At 37.2% G+C, this 22,233-nt stretch overlaps 1 protein-coding gene across 30 annotated transcripts in view; it reads right to left on the bottom strand.

Annotated features, from left to right (window-relative positions):
- The window catches only part of MAGI1 (membrane associated guanylate kinase, WW and PDZ domain containing 1), a 569,375-nt gene that overhangs the window by 71,909 nt on the left and 475,233 nt on the right, over nt 1-22,233 (bottom strand). For 10 of the 30 annotated variants that reach the window (XM_036878361.2, XM_036878367.2, XM_057507767.1 and 7 more), the window contains exons 6-10: nt 18,148-18,230; nt 13,670-13,705; nt 8,404-8,461; nt 5,882-5,982; nt 3,763-3,855 (exon numbers count right to left, since the gene is read on the bottom strand). In XM_036878361.2, coding sequence (XP_036734256.2) covers nt 3,763-3,855; nt 5,882-5,982; nt 8,404-8,461; nt 13,670-13,705; nt 18,148-18,230 — 371 coding nt within the window. Of the gene's footprint in view, nt 1-3,762; nt 3,856-5,881; nt 5,983-8,403; nt 8,462-13,669; nt 13,709-13,828; nt 13,874-18,147; nt 18,231-22,233 lie in introns of all 30 variants that reach the window. The other 20 variants (XM_057507689.1, XM_057507678.1, XM_057507694.1 and 17 more) reach the window with 3 other exon arrangements.

Below are 22,233 nucleotides of genomic sequence, written 5' to 3'. Positions count from 1 at the left end.
AGGGCTTGTGGGGAGACAGCCGCCCTGGCAATGAGCAGATGGGAAACTGAGGATATGGGTTTGTGAGCAGCTGACGTTCTCGGGGCAGAGGCTGCTGGGCAGCTGGGAGAGCTTGACGGGAAACTCATTCTGATTATGCAGACACCGACAGCCATCACTCTCTCAATAAGACTTTCTCTGACCACCTTATTAAAAATTGTGACACCTCCTCCAACATTCCCAAACCCCTTCTTCAGCTTTATTTTTGTCCTTAGCATCGATCACCACTCAACACAACAGACATCCCCCTTATTGGTCTGGAGCTTTGTCTCACCATCTCCCACCCTCTTGTATGAGGGGCGCTGCATGTGCACATACATACAACCAACAGATTACAAGCTCCATGAGGATTTCTGCTGAGACATCCAGTGAGTAGAATGCCGCCCACTTCATTGAATGTGCTCCAAAAACGTATGCCGAATAGATGAATGAATGAACAATAGCACGAAGAGAGGAGACTTAACATGTCTTTGAGAAGGTCTGAAAGAAGTGGCTAGGTGTTTAAGCTTTTTACGCTTATTATAGGCAAAATTAGAAAACATGAAAATGTGCCTAGCAATTTATCTGAATTTTTAAAAATCCATTAGCATAATTTTGAGCTTAGAATATTTTCAACTTAATAGAGACATGAGCAGAGAACTGAAATTACTCCACTGACTCACTTTTTCAATACTTTACTAGGGAGGGAAGATCAGAGGGTTTCACATTTATGCACATTTTAATATGTTTTATGTGTGGGTGGGTCATCAGTTAATATAGCTTTGGAAAAGAAATGCTTTTCTACCCATAAGCAATGGAATTTGGAGCTCTCTACTGTGAGTACATGTAATTTTCTAAAGCATCCCAGTGTGTTCACTAGTCACCAATGGTAGAATTTGGTTATGTGTAAGAATCACCCAGGTAGCTTTTTTTTAAAACATACTCATTTCTAAGGCCTACCCTAGGCTCCAGAATCTTCTGGGTCATGGCCCAAAAATTTGCTCTGTACAGCCTAGGCATTTGCCTCCCTGCCACACTGGCACTATTCTTGGCACTAGTGTTTGAATACCTGGGACTAGTGCTATCCAATGGTCCTTTGTGTGATGAAGAATATATTGTATACCTGCACCGTCTGAAACAGCAGCCACTCTTGAGCCCTTTAAATGTGGCTATTTTAAAATTGTCATTACTTTAAATTTAAATGGCAACATGTAGTCAGTGGCATCTGTACTGGATGACACCTAGACTATGCAATAAGGCATTCCTACAAAAAAAAAAAGTATTTAGTCATTTGTTAAACTGTGACAATTAGGGTTCAAATCTGTGCTCTACTACTTACCAATTGTGTGGCCTATGGCAGGCTAGATAATATAGGTAAAGCACTTAGGGCACTGCCTCGTACATTAAAAAGCCCATTAAATGTGAGTTATTACTTTGATGACGGTGGTGGAGTTGGGGGTGGTGGAGGGATGGCTATAAAAATCTCTAAGCATAAACTGAAAGTTGAAGAGTTTTCCTAACAACAAATCTCTTTAAAACTGTCATTTGCTGGGATCAGAAATTTGCTCTTGATCAGAGCAAGGCTGAATTGAGCAGTGAACTTAACATAATTCACACAAACTGCCTAACCAAATTAGCTATAAAGGTTCTTTCTGAGAACACTATCAGGAAGCTAGATCGGGATACTTAACCCGTAAACGGGTAACCCAGAGTGGTGACCAATGATAAGCCCAAGTTAATGCTGCTCATAATTGCAGCCTAGAGTGAAAGGGTATGGATTTAAGCTGGCTTCTTTGGTATTGATTATGTTCCAAAGATTTTAACTATGTTTGAAAGATAACAATCAGCACGGAGACTGTACTGTAGAACAACAGTAACAAATCCCAACCCATATGGGACTCAAAAGGGCTAAGAAGGAAAGGTAAAACCAAGAACAAAAAAGGCCCCCAAAAAGAAAGAATCTGAGATGAAGTTCCTAATACAGATTAATACCATGTGGACTCTTAACTCAGTTGGTGCACTAAGCATTTGGTACCCAGAACCTGAAGTTTAAAGCTCCAATTTATTTAATTTCTAAGACAATTCTCTAAGAAAGCTAGGCTGGTTATCATTAATATGTGTGCATGTGTGCATATTCATTCATTCAATAATAAATTTCAACAGAAGCTAGATATCAAAGGGATTTTGTCTAGAATGGGGTATCCCACAGTAAAAAAAAAAACAGTCTCCTGCCTCCAAGGGATTTAAAGGCCAAAGAGGAAACTATTATTAAAGAACTGAACATAAATGAATGCTAACTATAATGCTAAATTCTATAAACCAGAAAGAGGGAAAGAGTGAATATGACAGGAATCTAGCAAAAACCATAGATGAGTAGGAGTTAGCAAACCAAGGAGTGGGAGGAAAAGACAGCTGCAAGCAGAGGGAACAGCATATGCAAAGGCTCTAACATGGACCTCAGTTTTGCTGGTTCAAGGAACTGAAAACATCATGTAGCTAACTTATCATGCAATGGGTAAATAAGATGGCAGGAGGCCGCAGGAGGAATTTTATGCTAAAAAATATGGAGGCCACAATCATGTTGATAGTTTTATGTAATGATCAACTATGTTCTATCTTTAGTAAAGCCATTATCACCATAAAAAAATATAGCCAAGCCAATAAACTATTTTACATAAACTGATATTAAGTCCAATCTCATGACCCTATCAGCTAGCAGAGAAACAATTTCTTTGTTATGAAAATCGTAATGGAGGCATGGAGAGCAGAGAAAACAGTCATTTCACTTATCTTTTATATCCAACACAATTTTATCTCTTTAAAAATGCAGAGAGGAAGAAGACAAATTTTACAGTCTTCTTAATGGGTCTGTATCACCAACAATCCCCAACTCTATCAAATCTGATACTTGGTCTATTTTTCTTACTTAAAAGAAAAAAACTAAACAACAATAACAATAACAAAAATCCCAAAACCTTTTCTATAAATCAAGAGTGATGAGGCTTGAAAATAGCAAGAGTCTAGAGCTTCCAGTTTCCAATGGACCTCTCTGGTGGGGGGCTCATATTATTTGTGGATGTAAATAAGTGACAGCTAATGAAATGCTGAAGAACATGCATAAATGCCCCAACGGCAGCAAGAGTAAGAGGTAAGAGATTATAATACAACATCAAACCGTTTTACATCTACAGAAAAATCTTAGTCAAAAGCAAGTATGTTGACCAGAACCTTGAAATACCTAGTGCTGAGTTTTCAATTTACCTTATTCAATACAATTTTAAATGTCTGTAGTCTCTAAATCAGTGGTTCACAACTCCAGGATGGTTTTGTCCCTAGGACATCTGGCAATGTCTGGGGACATCTGTAGCTGCCACAACAGGGGGAACCTGATGGGCAGAGGCCAAGGAAGCCACTCAACATCCTACAGTCTACAGGAAAGCCCCCATGACAAAGAATCATCTAGCTCAAAACAGCAAATGTGCTATGGTTGAGAAACCCTGGTGTAACTGATTGCTAGTGACAATTACTTTCAGGGCATTATAATTAGCTGAAGAAATTTACACAGAAAAGTCTTAAATTTTTTGGACATGTCTGATTAACAATATCTTCAGAATTTCTATCGTTAAACAGTTTTTACTACCAAAGGAATGACTTAGGAGTTACAGGATTCCACTTTATCTAAAGTTCCTTTAAAAAAACCAGATGTTGAGCTAAAACTATGATACAATTATAAAAACACTTTACCCTGAAGAGGAGCTTCTCTGGCCGGCTCCGGATTGCTTGGGGGGTGGTTTGGAATAACAGGAGGCACATGCGATGAATGATCTTCTGTCCACTCTATGGGAAAGAAAAGAAACAGTTTATTGTTCTTTCTTCAAATGACTGGTCATCTTATTTACGATTCACCTTTTTTAAATTATAAAACTATCCAAACCAGTAAAACCAGGGGCAGAGAGCTTAGATTGACAAGAAATTGGTATCTGACCCCATTCTATGTGAGGGATATTCAGATCTCTCTCTCTCTCTATGCGTGGGTCTGTGTGTGTCTCGGTCTTTCTCTCCTAAGATCTCTGAGTAAATACATAGCATGATAACCAATACCAACTCCAGTGCTCTCTGCTGGAGGGCCTGAAGTGAGACCACGTGAAAAATACCAGGGGAGACCCAGAGTTCACTAAAGCTGGCGCAGTAAGGGAGAAATGGGTCTAACACAACTGACTCATGGGCAGGGCTGCTGGAGCTGCATGTCTGAGGCAGTGAAGGTGGGCTTCAGCAGTCTGCTAAGGCGCTATGTCCCATCATCTCCCAAACCCAAATGGGACCCTTTGCCAATACTCCTAACTGTAGTTTTACTCACCTTGGGGATCCAGAAATAACTCATGATGCGTGACTCTTAAGATCTACCCCAGAGTCACTTTCTAGTTAAGTGAATATATCCACCTGTACACTCCCATTCCCCAAAGTGCACTTTCTAACACCATGCAGTTTTACCAGCTCTGAAAACATATTTAAAAATCCTTTTTTTTTAATGGAAAAGAGATTGTAGAAAGGAGAATGTTTTAACAGGTGAATACACACACACACATTCTCTCTAAAACATAGTTCATGACGGTAGTTGGCCAACTATGGCTTATGGCCAAATTGGCCCCAATGCTTGTTTTTATATAACTTGTGAGCCAACAATGGTTTTTACATTTTTAAGTGATTGAAAAAAAATGAATATTTTGTAATACATTGAAAATGACATGATGTTCATATTTCAATGCATGTACATAGTATTTCATTGGACCACACTCAGGCCAATTCACTTACATACGGTCTGTCACCGCTTTCATACGCTAAGGGCAGAGAGGAGTCACTGGAATGGAGACCATTACAAAGGCTGTAGAGCAAAGCCTGACACCTTTACTGTTTGACCACTCACAGAAAAGGTTTACCAGCTCCCACTCTACGGCACATATCTATTACGTTCAATACTATAATGACAGAAGTATTACCTTTAATATTCTTTTTTTGGCTATTCACATATGATATTAAGAGGTATTGAGCATATTATTTTAAAAGATTGCTATCAAAAAACCTAACAAAAAACCTTTAGCATCTATTAATAAACAGATGGATAAATGAAGTAGAGAAATTCACAAAATGGAGTATTATACAGCCACTACAAAATTATAAGGTAAATATATTTTAAGGGGTTTGGAAATACATGCAAAAAATATGTTTGAGAAAAAGAGGTCAAACATAAATATTTTATATATATATAAAATATATAAAATATATATTATATATATTTAAATTTATGTATGTTTATATTTCTATATATATATATATGAAAAAAATATTTTTGTTAAAATATGCATATTTGTATAACCCTAGAGAATTTCTGCAGTGTTGAGAATGGAATGAAAGCATGCATAGGAGAATTTAATATTCTCCACTCCTCAACTATTCATATTTCTACAAAAGAGCAGGAATTAACTTACAATTTTTAAAAAGCATTCAAAATTAACAGTTCATTTCCTACCCAGTCACTTCTCTAAAAAGTGCTAGAAGTGGTCTGGATTTAGACACCAGTTGCTGTGCAGATGTGGCTGGGACAAGAGAATTCTTTCAGAATCAGAAAGTCCTCCAATCTAACAACAGCCCCTCCCCACACTAAAGCGCAGTTGGGGGTCTTTGGATAAGGCTCCCACTTTAGCTGTCTGGGTTCTAGCAGAAGCTCTGGGGCCTCCCCCAAGGACATCAAGTTTTTAGTAGGGCCGAAGGACATGTTCATCAAGGCCAGTTCTGACCACACGGGGGTGTCAGCGCCCTGGCTTCGCCCCGAGCAACTCGGCCCACCCATCACTAGAAAGCCAACCTTCCGGCTGCTGCGGCGGCTGCTGCGGTGGCTGCTCAAGCTGCTTCTTCCGTTTGGCTTCTAGAACTGGGTTCTCATACTGTGTCTTCCTGTTGATGTGGCTGGAGCAGAAAGCAGATAGCGTTCAGGTAGGAAACATTTCACCCCACAAGCAAAATGCCAATCCAGCCAAGTCCCTTGATTAGAACTGAGCAAAGCAGGTGGGTGGAGATGTTGACCATCTTGAGTCAAAACCCAGTTAGGAAAAGGAAATAAAAACGAATGGGCTCCACATTCTGACTGCTTATATATACCAAGCACTGTGCTACTAGTTGAACATGCATTTTATTTAAAAATCTTTAAAAGTGCCTGCCAGGAGGTGGGTCCTATTTTCTCCATATTTTATGGATAAAGAAAGTAAATTTCTGAGCAGTTAGGTAATAACTCACCTAATGTAATATAGCTAGTAAACAGTAAAGAGGCATGCAAGCTCAGGTCTGCCTGCTTTCAAATCCCAGAATTTTAACAACTGCCTCTCCCAAATACCCAAGGAATCACCCCACAGGAGGAGTGGCTTTAATGCAACAGGAAGCAGATTACAGAATTACTAAAATATGAGATTAAACTGGAGATGTAATGTTATCTGTAACATAATGCCAGAACTACTGTGTAGTTTTCTACAGTAGAGTTCACAGAACATAAACATTCACCCAAACAATACAGGTAAAAGAAGTACTCTATCAGCATCTGTCAACTATTTTGATCAATAGACATGGAGTTGGGATTAAAAGTATAAGCCTAGGCAAAAAGGATCCAAATACAGCTAACCTGAACAACTGTGAGGTATCCAAAGTGACAAAGACCCAGATACTTCAGATGGCTCCAAAACAATTAAGGTCATGGCAAAACAGACACACACACAAAGATGTACAGACCTATGTATGGATGCATATTCATATATGACTTTTTGCCATGGCTTTATTTAGCATATGTATGTGTACATACATATAGACACACAGAAGCATACACATATTCATACTTTTTTCCTTCATCAAAATCATACTTCATTAGAAGTTTCGGAACATAAAATTATCATATGATTCTTTACAACTTGAAATATTTTCTTCCAGCCAGGCTTTATTTTTTAAAGGGAGACTTGTCAAACAGGGTGACTGATTATTCTGAATTCCTACTATAGACTACTTGCTTATTTCCTAATTCGTGTAGACAATTTCATGCTAAGAAATAATCTAACATAAACAGGCATCTGGAATCTGAAAAGAAACAGGGAGAATTACATAGCACAAGACAAACTTGCTCCTCAAACCAGGAAAAGCTGCCACCACCTGTTCCTTTTCTCTCTTAATGTAAAAATTAGTTGAGGGAGAACTGAAAATGGCCCCAAATGGGCAGGAACCCCACTGTATATCTGTAAGAAAGATGATCTGAAGGGCACACAAAGGAATTTTATTTTATGAAGGTCAGAGAAACAACCGAGCTTGGCTTCCGGATGCCCCAAAACTCCAATCCTTGTTAGGTGTGGAGGTGGCAATGTGAGTACTGGCCAAGGACACTTGTTATATTGAACTCGTAATTTTTTACAATAAGATGCTGAGAATTTTGCCACTTGGCATTTTTTGCATCATATGTTCTTATCACCAGGGTATTATACAAATGACTTTTCATTGCCAGGAGCGTGAGGAATAGAAAGCTTGCCAGTTATCTTCATTGTGGCAGGCACGATTATGATGACAGAACATTTATATGGCATTTGTTTCTTTCAAAGGATCTTTTCTTAGTTATTTCTCACCTTTCTCAGAGGAAATGATAGCGTATTTCTTCAATGTTTAACCTTTTGGGTTTTTTAAAATTTCTTTTAGTATTGTCTTACCACTAGATTGTTCGGATGAAAGAACACAATGTGTGCCCAATGCTAGAATGAGGTGCACAGTAAAGAGGTCAGGAAGAAGGTTTGCAACTTTAAAAATAGAAAACACAGTTGTTGCAAGGGAGAGGCAAAGAGGCAAACCAGGTCTTGCAACTTAGGGTAGTTCTAAATTTCCTTCTTAATCTTGGTAACAATTCATACATTATTAAGATTTGTCTGAGCCTTTTTGAAAGCCTCAATGAATAAATAATTACTGAGAAGTTCAGACCTATGTGGGGCAAAAAGTAGGCAAACCTGGTCCTCCTCCTAAAAATAACCCCTATTCGTGGGGTCTACTGAATGTTTCCTTTCTCATTCATTATTCAACCCACAGTTATTAAGTGCCTGCCATATGCCAGACCTCTGTTAGGCTTTGGTAATACAATGGTAAATGAAAGACATGGACCCTTCTCTCTAGCCTTTTACAGTATAATTTACTGTGTTTAGATTTGCTGAACATTCTCTTATTAAAATATGCATATCTGTTTTCACTACAAAACTAATTTTGTTATTAGTACTGAGTCTGTACACCTTACATCGATGGCCAACTCTGTCCAGCACAAATGCACATATTGCAGAGGGGTGTGAACGAAAGTGCAGATGAGCAAATACTTACTCTACATAGTAGATACCATAGACAGGGTCTTCTATCTTTTCCCAGCCAGCAGGCAGTTCTGAAAAACAAAAGAACACTGAGAGCAAGAAGAGCATGTTCTTCAAAGGACTTCCAACAACTGAGTCAGGCAAAAAGAGAAGACTCATAAAAATGCCTGAGATTCAATTAAAACCGTGTATTCTAACAACAACAAAAAAGGCAAATATTATTTTTACTTTATGGTGTATTTTTCCACATGAAGAACAGTTCTTCACTGATATTTTGTGCAAGCAACTAAAACTTAAAGATGGTCCCAGATGCCTTCATTCTAAATCAACTAATAAATAAGATGTTAATAGAAATGTAGTTAAATTTGCCTTGAATGTCTAGTTCCTATCTAAAATATTTACAGTTTTCTCATTTTATTTCTAGATTACCCTACCACACACACAAAAATAGATGAAAATTAATGTTTCTTTAATTTTCAATATAATAGAGCTATTTTTGTTCTCCATGGAATAAAATAAAGTGTGCATCTTATGTTCTCCTTGTTCCTATCTAAAATTCTACTGAGTAAATAAAAAATAACCACACAGAGTTGGGTTTTCGAATTCCATGTGTTTATCACTCAATTGCTATGTTTGGGTAGGCCCATCTTCACCAGCACTTTGCCTGTGAAAGCAGAAACACAGGTCCTGCTTGCCAACAATTCACTACCTAAGGGGGAAGATCTTATTCCTTTAATGTGGGGGTAAATGGCATTGAGGAATATATGTGTCTTTCTGAAAACTTAATCATGCTCTACTGGACTTGACTTTGTCAGGTTTCACATTAAAGGCTGAAACTTTATTAACTAGGTAAAAGTGAGTTCTATAACAACAAGAATCTGTTGTGAAAAATTCATTGCAGCAGATAATTTGACTAGGTTGTTCTGTGTCATTAGACAATTCTTCCAGGCAGAGCAGCAATTACTCAACTTGATTCAAAACCTCCCCAGCATATATGTAGTAAAGGCAAGCTTGTATAATACCATACTCCAGAGTGAATTATTATCTCTAGAGGAAGCTATTAAGACCAACTTGAATGGAATATTACACACACTTGCAATATCACTTCTTTTGAAATACTTGACTCTTTTTCATTCAAGGAATCCTGTGGTCATTATTTCCAAGTACTGACTATTTCAATAGGGCACAGGGCTCACATATGCCACTAATGATCCCACAATGAAATGGAGTCACGCGTGTGCACCCAAACACACACAGGTTAATTACTCAAAATTTATGTTTTGCTCAGATTTGGCTGCACATCAAGAGACATTAATTTCATGGTTTTTCCTCCACATTATTTGTTTGCAAACAAAGAGACAGGTTTTCCCTCTTTTCTTCTAATATTTTTTTATACACTTAGCAGGTTTTAAATTAGTCTTTGAATTTAGGGAAACGTAAGTTATACTAAAATGCAAGGCAGGTTTAATTTGCAGATGTTGATACAACTTGGCATTTTTATATGCCCAGTCCTGCGGACTGATGCAAATCATATGCCTGGGAAATGGTTTCACCTTACGGAGCTGGGAATTACCATTTAAATGAAAATTAGCCAGGAAAATATTTCCAAAGAGTTGGGAAATCGAAGATTAAAAAAAAAAAAGCAAACTGGTGCACAGCCATGTGTTTGTTCTGACATGTGGCAGAAGAGTGGATGGGTGTGAAGGGACCAAGCAATGTTTAACTCAACCAGATCTCTTCAAAATCTGTAACCTTAAATATATGGCCTGATTATCTTCAGATAAAACAGGGACAATATTAAGAATTCAATTCACTCAATTATTGAAGTCATCAAACATTTATTGAGTGTCTACTGTCTCACTTGAGGGTTTGCTAGGCATCGGGGACACAAAAATAATTATAAATGCACCATCTAAGCAGACAATTCAAATACTATATGGATCAGTGCACTGATGGAGGTTGAAGAGGGTACAGGAAAAGAAGCCGGGTCTGACCTTTGTCCTGTTGCCTGGTCAACAACTTAATATTGTTGAGAAATGAGGTCAGTCAACTGCTATTTCTGGACTTTTGTAAATTTAAACACATCCTCTAGAATAGATCAGCAAAGTCCAGAAATTTTCCAGTTTTCCAAGCTAAAACTCATTTTAAATTGAAAAGACAGATTTCTCACTTCCAATGTGGTGATTAACTTAATAACAGGAATTAGTCTCCTAACGCTTAAAATAGAAATGGGTCATCGATTTAAAAAAGGAAGATGTTTGTCCTCAAATTTGCCATTTGGTTCTAAAAAAAACCCAAAAATGGCCAGAAAATGATAACATTACTATTTTTTCTTTTTTTTTTTTTTACTAAACACTCTGAAGTTGCCTAAAGAGCTCCCTTCCGCAGTCTAACAAATGTTGGTGCTGGACATCAGAAACAGAATGTACACCCTGTCACAGAGATTTCAGGCAGCTGAGACCCTTTTGCAGTTGCCCAGCCTGGGCCTGAACCTTAGCTCTAGCACCCGGCTTGTTTCTCAACATCTCGAATCCACATCTTCCTCTCAAATTTACCTCAAAGGTTGCCTGTGGATTAAATGAGGATGCTTATAAAACATTTTGCATAGCACCTAGCACATAGGCTCAACAAATGGCAACTGTTCTAGGAAAGCAAAAAAAGACTGGTATAGATTTATATGGCCTGCTTGCTTGCTAGTTCTGCCTCCTGCTGTACCAGGCGTCACCGAAGATGCAAATATGGGGCAGTCCCATGTTCTAATTATTTTCAAAAGAGATCTGTCAGCATGTAGACTGGAAGTCATGTTCACTATCGCAGATAAAGGACTTAGTTTTGGTTAGGAGGGGACCTCATTTCCTTGTCTCTACTTCTTCTGGTTGGCATTAGCACATGAATACCCTGTAATTCCAAAAGAAGGTTCTGCAAATGCTTTTTGATTCTGGAAAGGTATCTGCAGAGGATGTGATGATAAATTCTGCAAACCCAAAGTACATAATGCTGCTAGTTACCAACCCAACCCAAACAACCGAGTTCAGAAATGATGATTCCATAATCAACTGGTCTGTGCCTGACACCCAGCCAACGGCCCCTGCCTCAAGAGGGTTTCCTTGCCACATCTGGAATTGCATTGTTCACTGAAAACCTGACAGCTGCTACTGTTTGAAATTAGGACCCTCTTATTAAGAAAACAGGGAGAGAGCTTCTCAATAGAATCTGGAATGAAGGCAAGAAGCAGCATGCGTGTGTGTGCGCGTGTGTGCGTCACACTTTACACAGTGGCCACATGCGGTCGAATTCAAGAGTTCTATTCTTACTCTACCTACAAGGACACATTTGGGTCATTTCTGTAGTATAACCATTCCTCCCCTGTCCCATATTAGAATAAAAAGTACCATAATGAGTACTGGGAAGTCCAACAAGAGGAAATTAGTGAATAAAGAATAAAACAATTAAATACAAAAAATAAATGCTGATGAGAGGGAGAAACAGGAAGACTATGTCTCACTGATTCTCATAGGTACCATGGGACCTCCTCTTTCAGCCTCTCTTTACAGATAAAGAAAGGGGAGCTGAAAGAAGGTAAACCACTTGCCCAAGGCCACACAGCCATTAAATGGGGAAGCCCAGATATGCAGCCAGGCAGCTTAAGCTGACCCCAGAGAGAGCTCCACCACTTCATCAAACCACCTCCCATAATTATACCCAAGATGACGAGAATACCTCATAGTCATTAAAACATACTGTTTTGTCTTCAACAGCATAGGGAAGTTCCCACAATATAGATACATGGAAAACAGAACCTTCTTTCCTAAAAATTTCCATTGAAGTAAATAAGATTGTGCCCCTGCACACAGTTCTGTTATCTCCACCAGCTGCCCACAGACTGAGAAGTTACTCACCCATATCAGTCAAATAGCAAGAGTGGTTTAAATTAGCCCAGCAAATGATAAGGCACTTGTTTTGAGTCTGGAAAATCTAATTCTCTCTTTCTCAACTACTTTATCTAATATCATTGATTGATAAAACTTTTGCTTAATAAAATTAGTTTCAAGCCTCTCTATTCCACAGGTTGAATTTCAAGTAATTCTTACCACAATGACCACAAGGACAAGATATGAAACATCTTTAAAAATAGATCCACCAATAGCTATAAACCATTGCTAGCTTATCTATCAGTTAGAACAAGATATGTTCCAAATATTAAGAAAAGCAACTAAATTCTACTATATCATAACTGTAGTCAACCATAATGACTGCCTTTATCTATGTAACAAAAACAAAATGGAATGAAAACAATGATCGGTATCAAATATTTATATTTTCAGTTCTTCAGGCAATCTCAAAAATGCTAGGCTGGTATAATAACCTCAGGAGAGCTCTGTTCCTAATGATGTTAAACAGTCTGCTATTTTAAAAACACACTATGGCCAATTTGCAGTCAGCCAAGGCTTTCATGTACAATTTAGTTGAAACTTGTGCTTTCCCATCTACCCTTTAGTAGATGTATCAGATAGAATGAGAACTAATTTTCAGATTACTCAGTGCTGAACATAAGCTATTTACCTTAGGAGAGAATAAAATTCAATACATTCCAATGGTGAAGATAAAAGACTTTGGCATTATCTGCTAGTATAAATTATTCTGAAACTGCAATAACTGGAGTAGTCAAGACCTGATTTACATTGATACACACACTCGAAGGAAAATGACATGTGAGTGCACCATCTGGTTTTCAAGCCATTCACATGGTCACAAAACCAACCTGGTGCTAGTGACTTACTAACAAAAGACTCAGACTTTTTAACTACGCAGTTAATCACTGGAGTTTATTGTATTGCTTTAGCTCTACAAAGATTAACTTAGTTTGGTGGACTGTTCATTTTCCTTTGCTGTTTTGCATTACCCATGCAGATAACCACCCACATCAAAGAACTGAAACCAAGATAGGTTATAAGAGAGTTCAAGGGACATGGCAGCATGTATACCTCATTTTTTGTTTGATCCTCAATGTACAAGGCTACCTGGCACCAATCTGCTAGCTCTCATTCCAGTCTCAATTCATTCAGACATGTTCTTCATAGATACAATTTATTACAGCTCTGCATGGTGCCTGCAGTCAGACACATGGGTTGTTGTAGGATCGACCTTTCATGGATAAGCTTGGATGAAAATCATAATTGAAGAAGTACAAGCTAAAGAAACTGAGGGATTAAGCAACCCACTGGACACAAAACCATTCAGGGCAAGTCATGCAGCAGCGGCAGGCTGAGAGGGTTTACCTAGTTCACTGTCCAGCTCCTCGGTGTGGACCCCTTCTTCTCCAAAGGAATAGCAGGGATGAGACAGAAAAGAGAGAAAGAAAAATTCAGACACCAGCACCAAGAAAGAAATGCCCCTCAGAAAAACAGCAGTAAACAACATCACTGTTTTCTCCTTACCTGTGTTATGGCTTATTTCGCTGGCTTGGCTAGCAAACTTGAGACCTTAATGTAAATCACAAAACGGTAAAAGCTGATATTGGCAACATAATTATAGGGCTTATTTCCCTGCATGTCAAAATAGGGTTTGATTGGTTGTAAAAGATGATAAATACCTTTGCGGTTTCAATATTCTTAGGTGGGAAGTCACTTATTACAGACCTTATTTCGAGCAAACAAAGCTGCTAGACCTTTCAATATTAGTCCTTTTAATCCTTCAATAATCCTTGAATCAGCAAGGCAATTATACTCACAATTAAAGCATTACTTAACTTATAAGTAATACTGCTCCCTGAAAACGGGGAGGTGAGGTCAAATGGAGAATGGAGATTGTAAAATGAGCTACACAGTAATGCCTTTCAGAAGGAGTTAGGAAGAGGAGTGATGTCATGCCGATGTACATTAAGGAAACAAGGCTTTGAAAGGAGTATTGGGAGGTAGAATTTACTTTGTATACTAAGTAAAACACCTCAGAAATATTACAATGAAAAAGTGTTCTCAACAATTTCTATGAGCAAAACAAGCTGAGATCTTTTCTATTCTTGATGACCCTCTTGCAGTCCATAAAACATTTTATTGCATTTGAGAACACAGGACAGCATACAACAAATCATTTTACTTAAAATCTCTGCAGCTAGAGAGGAGGTGGCTGTCCCCTCTGCTATAGGACCCATAAGCACAGGGATCAAGAACATTCTCACCACTGCAATATGTTCAGTGCCCAGTCTAGTTTCTGATACACAGTAGGTACTAAATACTTCTCAAATGGATATGTAGATGGATGAATGAATGAATGAGTTGATTCCTGACTTTAATAACCAGCATGGCCCTTACACACCTTGTAAACTCTTCATCTCCAAACTATCCAATTGGCAACAGTAAGTTTTGACAATGGCATTGTTTCTTAAAAACAGAATCTGATTTGCATAAAATCTTTCATGAACATGCCCATTTGGATATGATCTGATAATGTCTTTGAGGAGCACTCATTCTTTTTTCAATATTTAATGAGACTTAAAATGTGCCAGTCACTGCTGGGTGACAGAAAATTCACGTTGAGCATAATCGGACACATCTCTGTCCTTTGCAGGAGAAGACAAATCCAAAACTCCCATCAACTAAACTACAATTAAACTGTGGTAAGTTTTCTACAGTAAGACCCAAGACAAAGCAACCTAATCACATCTGGGGGAAAATTCCCAGGAAAAGCCCCTGAGCTGTACTCTGAAAGATACATGAATTTAACAAAACATCTCAGAGTGAAAAATGACTAGAATTTAAAGCTCTACAAGAGCAGGTTTTTTGTTTGTGTTCAATGATACATCTGAACTCCCCAGAATACACATGACCCAGAAGGCATGTAATAATGATTTCTGAAATATAAGAACGTTCTAAGAAGAAAGAACTGCGCATGTAACTGTCATCGGATATGAACTCCACGAGGACTTGTGGGGATGAAGGGCAGATAGTGAAGGAAAGCAGGGGTGAGACAAGCCGGAGAGAGGTGGCACCATGGAGGGCTTGGCAAGCAGCTATGGACGTGGTATTGACCGAGCATACCAGACAGACACTGAATAGGGCTTGAGGGGGTGGCTGTGATAACAGAATCATATTTACATTTTAAAAGGCTGTTCTGAGGACAGTGAAAGGAGAGCAGGCCAGAGTCCCGGTGGAGATGAGTGCAACCTGGACTAGGATGGCAAATGTGGGGAAGAATACAGTAAGCGGATTCTAGAGCTATCTGGGCCCCAAAGTGAACTCAGCTGGCAGGTAGGTTAGAAATGGATGGGAAGAAAACAGAAAAAGAAGGACTCTCAAGTATACATGATTTAACCCTCAACTGAGATTAGAGCAGACCAGAACTGTTCGTCGGAGGACACGGGTAGCAGTCCTTAGCTGGCTTTTAATCAGATTGAGGTTGAAGTCTCTGAGACAAACCATGTTATCATCCAGGCAAATGAAAATGTTGGCCTGGAGTTCTCAGTAAGGTGGAAGGCTTCTAACTGAACTAGACGCATAGAAAAGACAAAAGTTGGTACACACTAAAGATTAAAATCCCAAACTAATTCCCCACTTTTTTGAGACAGGAAATAGAAAATAGAAAATTTCATAGTTAGTATGATGCTATACTGTTATATTCCATGTGCATAAGAACTACAGATAGAAGAAAAAAAATACAAAAACAATATTGTGACCAGAAGTGTTATTCTTGGTGCCATGATATAAAAACAATATCGTGTTACTGATAATAGAAAATGCAGGTATGGGAACTGATACTTGTCATAGTGGTATAACATGGTTATACACTGGACCCTTGAACAACAATGGGTTTGAAATGTGTGGGTCCACTTATACATAGATCTTTTTCAATAAATATATTGGAAAAATTTTTGTAGATTTGTGACAATTTGTTAAAAAAATTCCTTCTTTCTAGCTACCTTTGTTGTAAGAATACAGTATATAATATACATAACATACAAAATGTGTTAATCAACTGTTTATGTTATCAGTAAGGCTTCCTTCCAATCAACAGTAGGCTATTAGCAGTTGTTTTGCGGGAGCTAAAAGTTACACTCAGATTTTTCAGCTGTTTATGGGGAGATTGGCAGGGCTAACGCCTGCATTGCTCAAGGGTCAACTGTGCATTCGTATGGTTTATGTATACACACATACACTTATAATTTCTATTAGAAAAAAACATCAGAATTCTAATGTTGAAGAGGTAATTACAGTTAATGGCATTTGGTATGAATACTTAACCTGTTCCAGAGGAAACAACATTAGCACCAATGATAAGAATTCTAAGAGTCAAAAATTACTAGATTTGATAACAAAACCATTCAATAATTCTACTTAATACTTCTACTCCATTAATAGTTTTCCCAGTAAAAGCTATGGGAGTCCTCTATCATTAAAATTATACTAATGTGCATTTCCACACATTCCTGGAGTAATTTTAATGGATACTGAGATTAAAAATCCCATGGTAATCAGGGTTCCTAAAATGCCTTCAAAATCATCAGGCATCAATAAAATTTTGTTCTGTTAAGTTTTATGGTTGAATGTATTTTAGGTTCTTATCTTTGAAAATTGGTCACCTATGTATTACATATTAAACAGAATATCTGAACCATAAAAGAAGTAATACAACTGACCACACCTGTTCCATTCTTTCTTCAGGAGGGACTAAGCAACCTAAATAAAATACGCATTCTAGTTATGCCTTAGCCAGAAGGATTTGTATTTCCACTTGAGGCCACACAGATAAATATGAACACATAATTCTACGTTCACTGCATGGAATCTGTAATCCACGTATAACAGAAAGATCTAATAGTACAAGATTTTGACAGTATCACACTTTACTGGCTTACATTTTCAAACAAACCTCAAGTTTATATATACAATAATTCTGCCCCATAGGACAAATTAATAAAGTTTCACTACCTTACAGTAAAATGTCTGTTTGACTACTAATTCAAATGCCAGAAATGAATTAATGAGTAGCAACATAAACCATTTCCCTTTTAATGCGTCCATGTCAAAAAGTAATTGTGGAACAACTTCAGTGTGCTGAAAAGAAGCACATTTGTTCTATCTTAAATTTTTTTTTCATTCTGGAAATATAACTAGAAATCCTAAAGCCTTAATGTAACTTGTTAAAACAATAGCTCTTCCAACCAGTTGATTCTTTTTTGAAGATTAATGGGGAAAGTAGGGTTAACGGTAATACCTCAGGTTCTTTCTTACAAGAAGACACTTTTCAGATACTCAGGATATATTCTAAATTACACCAAGATTAGCAAACAAGTCAAGGTCTGCTTTCCCTATGCCAAGATGGGAAATTATAGTTATGAAACATGTAGAGTGCAAGAAAGCTTCCCGATTTTTCCTCTAAGCCTTTCATAATATAGGATTAGGGCCCAATGGGTAAGTGACCAGAGTATCTTTGTTTTCTACATTCCTAGAGATTTTCTTGAGTTTTCTCCAAGTTCCTGAAGGTAGAGGTTGTATCTTCAACTGAATAGTTTTTGACGGTGCTAAAGTTCTGTTTCTAATAGACGTATGAGTATGCACTTGCCTTTATATCTAAACAAACTATTTTTTTTTAAAACGATTATTTCACCTCTGCTTTTAGAAACCACAATGTGTTTACTAGAAATCGGATTACCTTTTAAAAGCTCATTGTTAAAACTGTGTTGACCTTGCTACAACTCTTTACATTTGTACAGTGAACAAGCCTCCAACTCACTTAAACGAAGACCTTTCTACCCACTTACCATCATCTTCACATTCTTCCAGAGGTTTCTGCTGCTTGTTCAGGCACCGAGGGTCTAACCAAGACGTTGTTTTTGTGTTGTGGCTGAAATCCAGAAACAAAAACAAGAAACACATTTGAAAAGAAAAAAAAACGCAAAATTTCAATGACAGAAGAATTATACATTATTGAGCATTAGCTCTTCAAGCAAAGCAAAGATACTTTCCATCAGCAAACCCAGACTGGAAGACAGTCTAGGTTTGGAATTATAAAATGACTTGAATCTTTCACTTAGCTAAGACACAATCATTCCATTATGGAAAGCTTAAAATACGAGGCCAGTTTTAGTTCTGCAAAATGAGTTCCAAATGACACCCCTCATCTGTACTGTCTACCTTTGTCTAGACTTATTTTAGTCTTCACATTTGCTGAGGAGCAAACTCCAATTTATTTTAGATTTGTCTATGACTTAAATCTTGGATGCAAGAATTCACAAAGAAGGCTGCTATTTTACTTTTTATATTACATAAGAATTCTCCCTACAGTTTGGACCTACCTCAATTCATTCTATTGGCTCAAAGCTGCTAATATATACCATGAATCACAGCATCCTAAATTATACTTCAGACACAGTGAAGGCAACCCAGAGTTCTAGATCATAAATAGGACCTAGGCCAAGAAAAAACTTGGAGGAGCCAAACGTGCTGCCCAACTGCCTTCTGGAGGAGACATGCCAATTCTAGATGAAATGTTTCAACACAATAATTGGGGGACTGAAGGTCTGGATGTGTACAAAAACATTCCCAAAATACTGCTTTCAATCATGCCAGAAATGTCATGGGAATGACTAGGAGATTGACCTGAAGCAGATCGATACACTGGGACAAAGTTCTGCTTGACCCCCCAGTCCATCCTATGCCAGCTAAACAGGGGGGCAGAGAACTACAAATCCAACAGTTTAAGTTGTAAACTGGAAAGAAAAACAAGAAATTATATATATATATATATGTATACATTTTTGAAGTTTAAGTAGTAACCTAAATGTTTTTGGAAATCTGAAGTTCAGATTGTAAATATGTTGAAAAAAAATGCTACAGCTTTTTAGATTCAAATCTTTTAGGTGTTGAAAAAATTATGGCTTAAGTGAAAAACAGAATGTACAAAGGTACATACACATCATCTCAACTGTGTTAAATGAAAAAAGAAAATAAGCAAAGAAAGGTACTATAGTAACAACTATCACCCCCAATACTACTTATTTGTCCACTTACAACTACCAGATTCTGTCCTGTCTGCTGCATTTGTTACAACTTATTTAACCCTTACAATAACCCTATGAGAGGAATATTGTTAGTGTTAAAAGGATTACTTCCCATTTTATAGATGAGAAAACTGAGGGGAGAGAGAGAGAGAGACGAAGAAATTGGCCCAAGGACACTGTTGTATGAGGCAGAAACGGGAATCAAACCCAGGGAGCCTAACACCAGACCCCTAGGTCTGTCCTTTCATACACTGTAAGACAGTAAAAATGGTCATTGCTGGGAGGGAATATTACATATGATTTTGCTTAAAAAAACTCCTTATTTTGAGATAATTATAGATTCACATGCAGTTGTAAGAAAGAACACAGAGATACCACATACCCTAACCAGATACCACCAATGGTAACATCCTGCAAAACTCTATTAATGTCACTGCCAGGGTACTGATATCCTGGGTACAAAACATCACCCTCATCACAAGGACCCCTTATGACTCCTTTTTATAGCCATACCTCATTCTCTTCCAATCCCTCCTCCCAAAACCCATTATTAATCTCTGGCAGCCACTAATCTGTTCTGCATTGCCACAGCTGTGTCATTTCAAAAATGTTATATGAATGGAATCACATAGTATGTAATTTTGGGGGATTGGTATTTGAATTCACCATGATTGTTATTCAGTAATTAATTTTTTTTATTGCTGAATAGTATTCCATGGCATGAATGTACCACAGTTTAACCACTGAAGGAGAGATCTGGGTTTTTGGCTATTTGGAATAAATCTACTGTAAATATTTACACATAGGTTTTTGTGTAAATGTAAGTCCAAGTTTGATCAAAAAAATTTTTTTTAATTCTAGCATTTCTTAGATTTCCCATACACTGATTTTACACAAACATATGTAAAACAAGGTAGATCTGAGTCTACGGAAATTTAACTTCCTGTTCACTGCAGGATACTCTAAGATGAAGTTTAAAAAAAAGTTCAGAGAAGGACTCCTGAAAACTCATTAACTAGAATATGTAATTTAGGCTAAAATATAAATGATGTGTATCTACTAACTTAAAATAATAGGGAATTTGATAGCAGCAGACTAAATCTCACAGTTGTTATAATAAGCCAAACTTCAGCATATTTTTTTCTATTAAACACTAGCCTAGCATCTGTTAAAGCTAAATTAGGTTATGAAAAGTAAGCAAATCATTGCACTCTCCTATTAGTCAACCACGGTCTTGGGTCTTTGCTAACCATCTTCACTAACCATAATCTTCACTAACCATCAAAAACACCAATTTTCTTATTTTAAATTGATCCAGTCAGTCTTGAGCAAAATTATTGATACATTCTTCAGGAATCTGAGTTGCACATATTATTCTGTATCAGGAATTCCTCTATTATGCTGTCTTTTGCTCAATACCATTTTTTTTTTACTAGTGGACATAATTTCAAAGGCAATCTATTGCAAAAGCAAAGCACACAATCCTAGGCTTATAGCTGGTAACCATTTTTATAAAACATTTTAATTCCTCTGTAATAACCAAGATGATGATGAAAATAGAGCCACTATAATAAAGCTCATTCATTAGTACTAAGTGCTTTATATTTGTTATCTCATTTAATTCTCGTGACAATCTGATAGGGTAGGTATGATGCACAGCATACATGTCCTTTTAGAGATACAGGAAATGGAGAAATAGAGATAAACTCAAGTTCCCAAGGCCACACAACTAGTAAGTGATGGAAGCATCATGATTTTTTAGGTGACCTCATAACCGCAATACTTCCCTGACTCCCAGAAAAAGACTACATGTTCTATGCCTGCCTTCAATGAGTGCCTGTCATTAACATGAAAACAGAAATGTGGATTATCCCCTCTTGGTTGGAAAATAACGCAGGACTTTCACTTCTCTTCTCTTGGATTTCCTAGATCAGTTATGTAAAAGGGTGCTCCAACACTGGTCTCCTCTCTCACTCCCACGCCTTTAGGAAATTACAGTTACCTACCCGCACTGATTTCTCTAATTACAAAATGTATGCTCACATATATACTTAAACGGAAAAATGTATTCAAGCCCCACAGAAATGCGTAATGTGGTTAGAAAATAAATTCCTTACTTAACTCAAATTGAGGAGTTAATAAATACTTGTAGAATTTTCCTATACACAGAACTCTTATCTACATATCCACAGAAGCAAATAAACACACATAATACACACAATATATATATATGTCCATGTGTTTTGCAAAAGTGAGATACTTCATCTGTTGTTCTGAAATGTCCCTCTTATTGTTCATTAAAAAGCAGATCCTCGACTTCAATCTATTTGAGTATAACAGATTTACTTATATTTTTATTTTATGGTTTAAGTGGCCATTTTGTTTTCCTTTTTTAGTGGTACATTAACACTATGGTTAATCTTAATAGAAAATCCTATTAATAGAGCCAAAGTACATTTTAAAAATTATTACTGGTTAGGTAATTACATTATCTTAGATTCCCTAGAATGGGTTCGATGGTGTATATGTATATATATATATATATATATATATGTATTATTTTTTTCCTTTTCCTTTTCAGTAAAGTTATTGTTCAACTATATAATCTTTAAGTTTTATAATTGTGAAAGACTTTTCACATCGATATAATTTTCAAACTTCAATCCACACATTTTGTACCATATAAAAATTTTTAACTTAGAATGGATCATAGACCTAAATACAAAATGTAAACAAAGAACATTTCTAAAAATTACTGCATGACTACTGCATGACTGATTAGGGAAAGATTTCTCAGCTACTACACTAAAAGCACAATCCACAAAATGAAAAAAAAAAAAAGATAAA

The sequence above is a fragment of the Manis pentadactyla genome, chromosome 1 (assembly GCF_030020395.1).
Source record: "Manis pentadactyla isolate mManPen7 chromosome 1, mManPen7.hap1, whole genome shotgun sequence".
Classification (NCBI taxonomy): domain Eukaryota; kingdom Metazoa; phylum Chordata; class Mammalia; order Pholidota; family Manidae; genus Manis; species Manis pentadactyla.
Note: the sequence above shows the minus strand (reverse complement) of the source record. Positions and strands in the feature narration are given on the sequence as shown.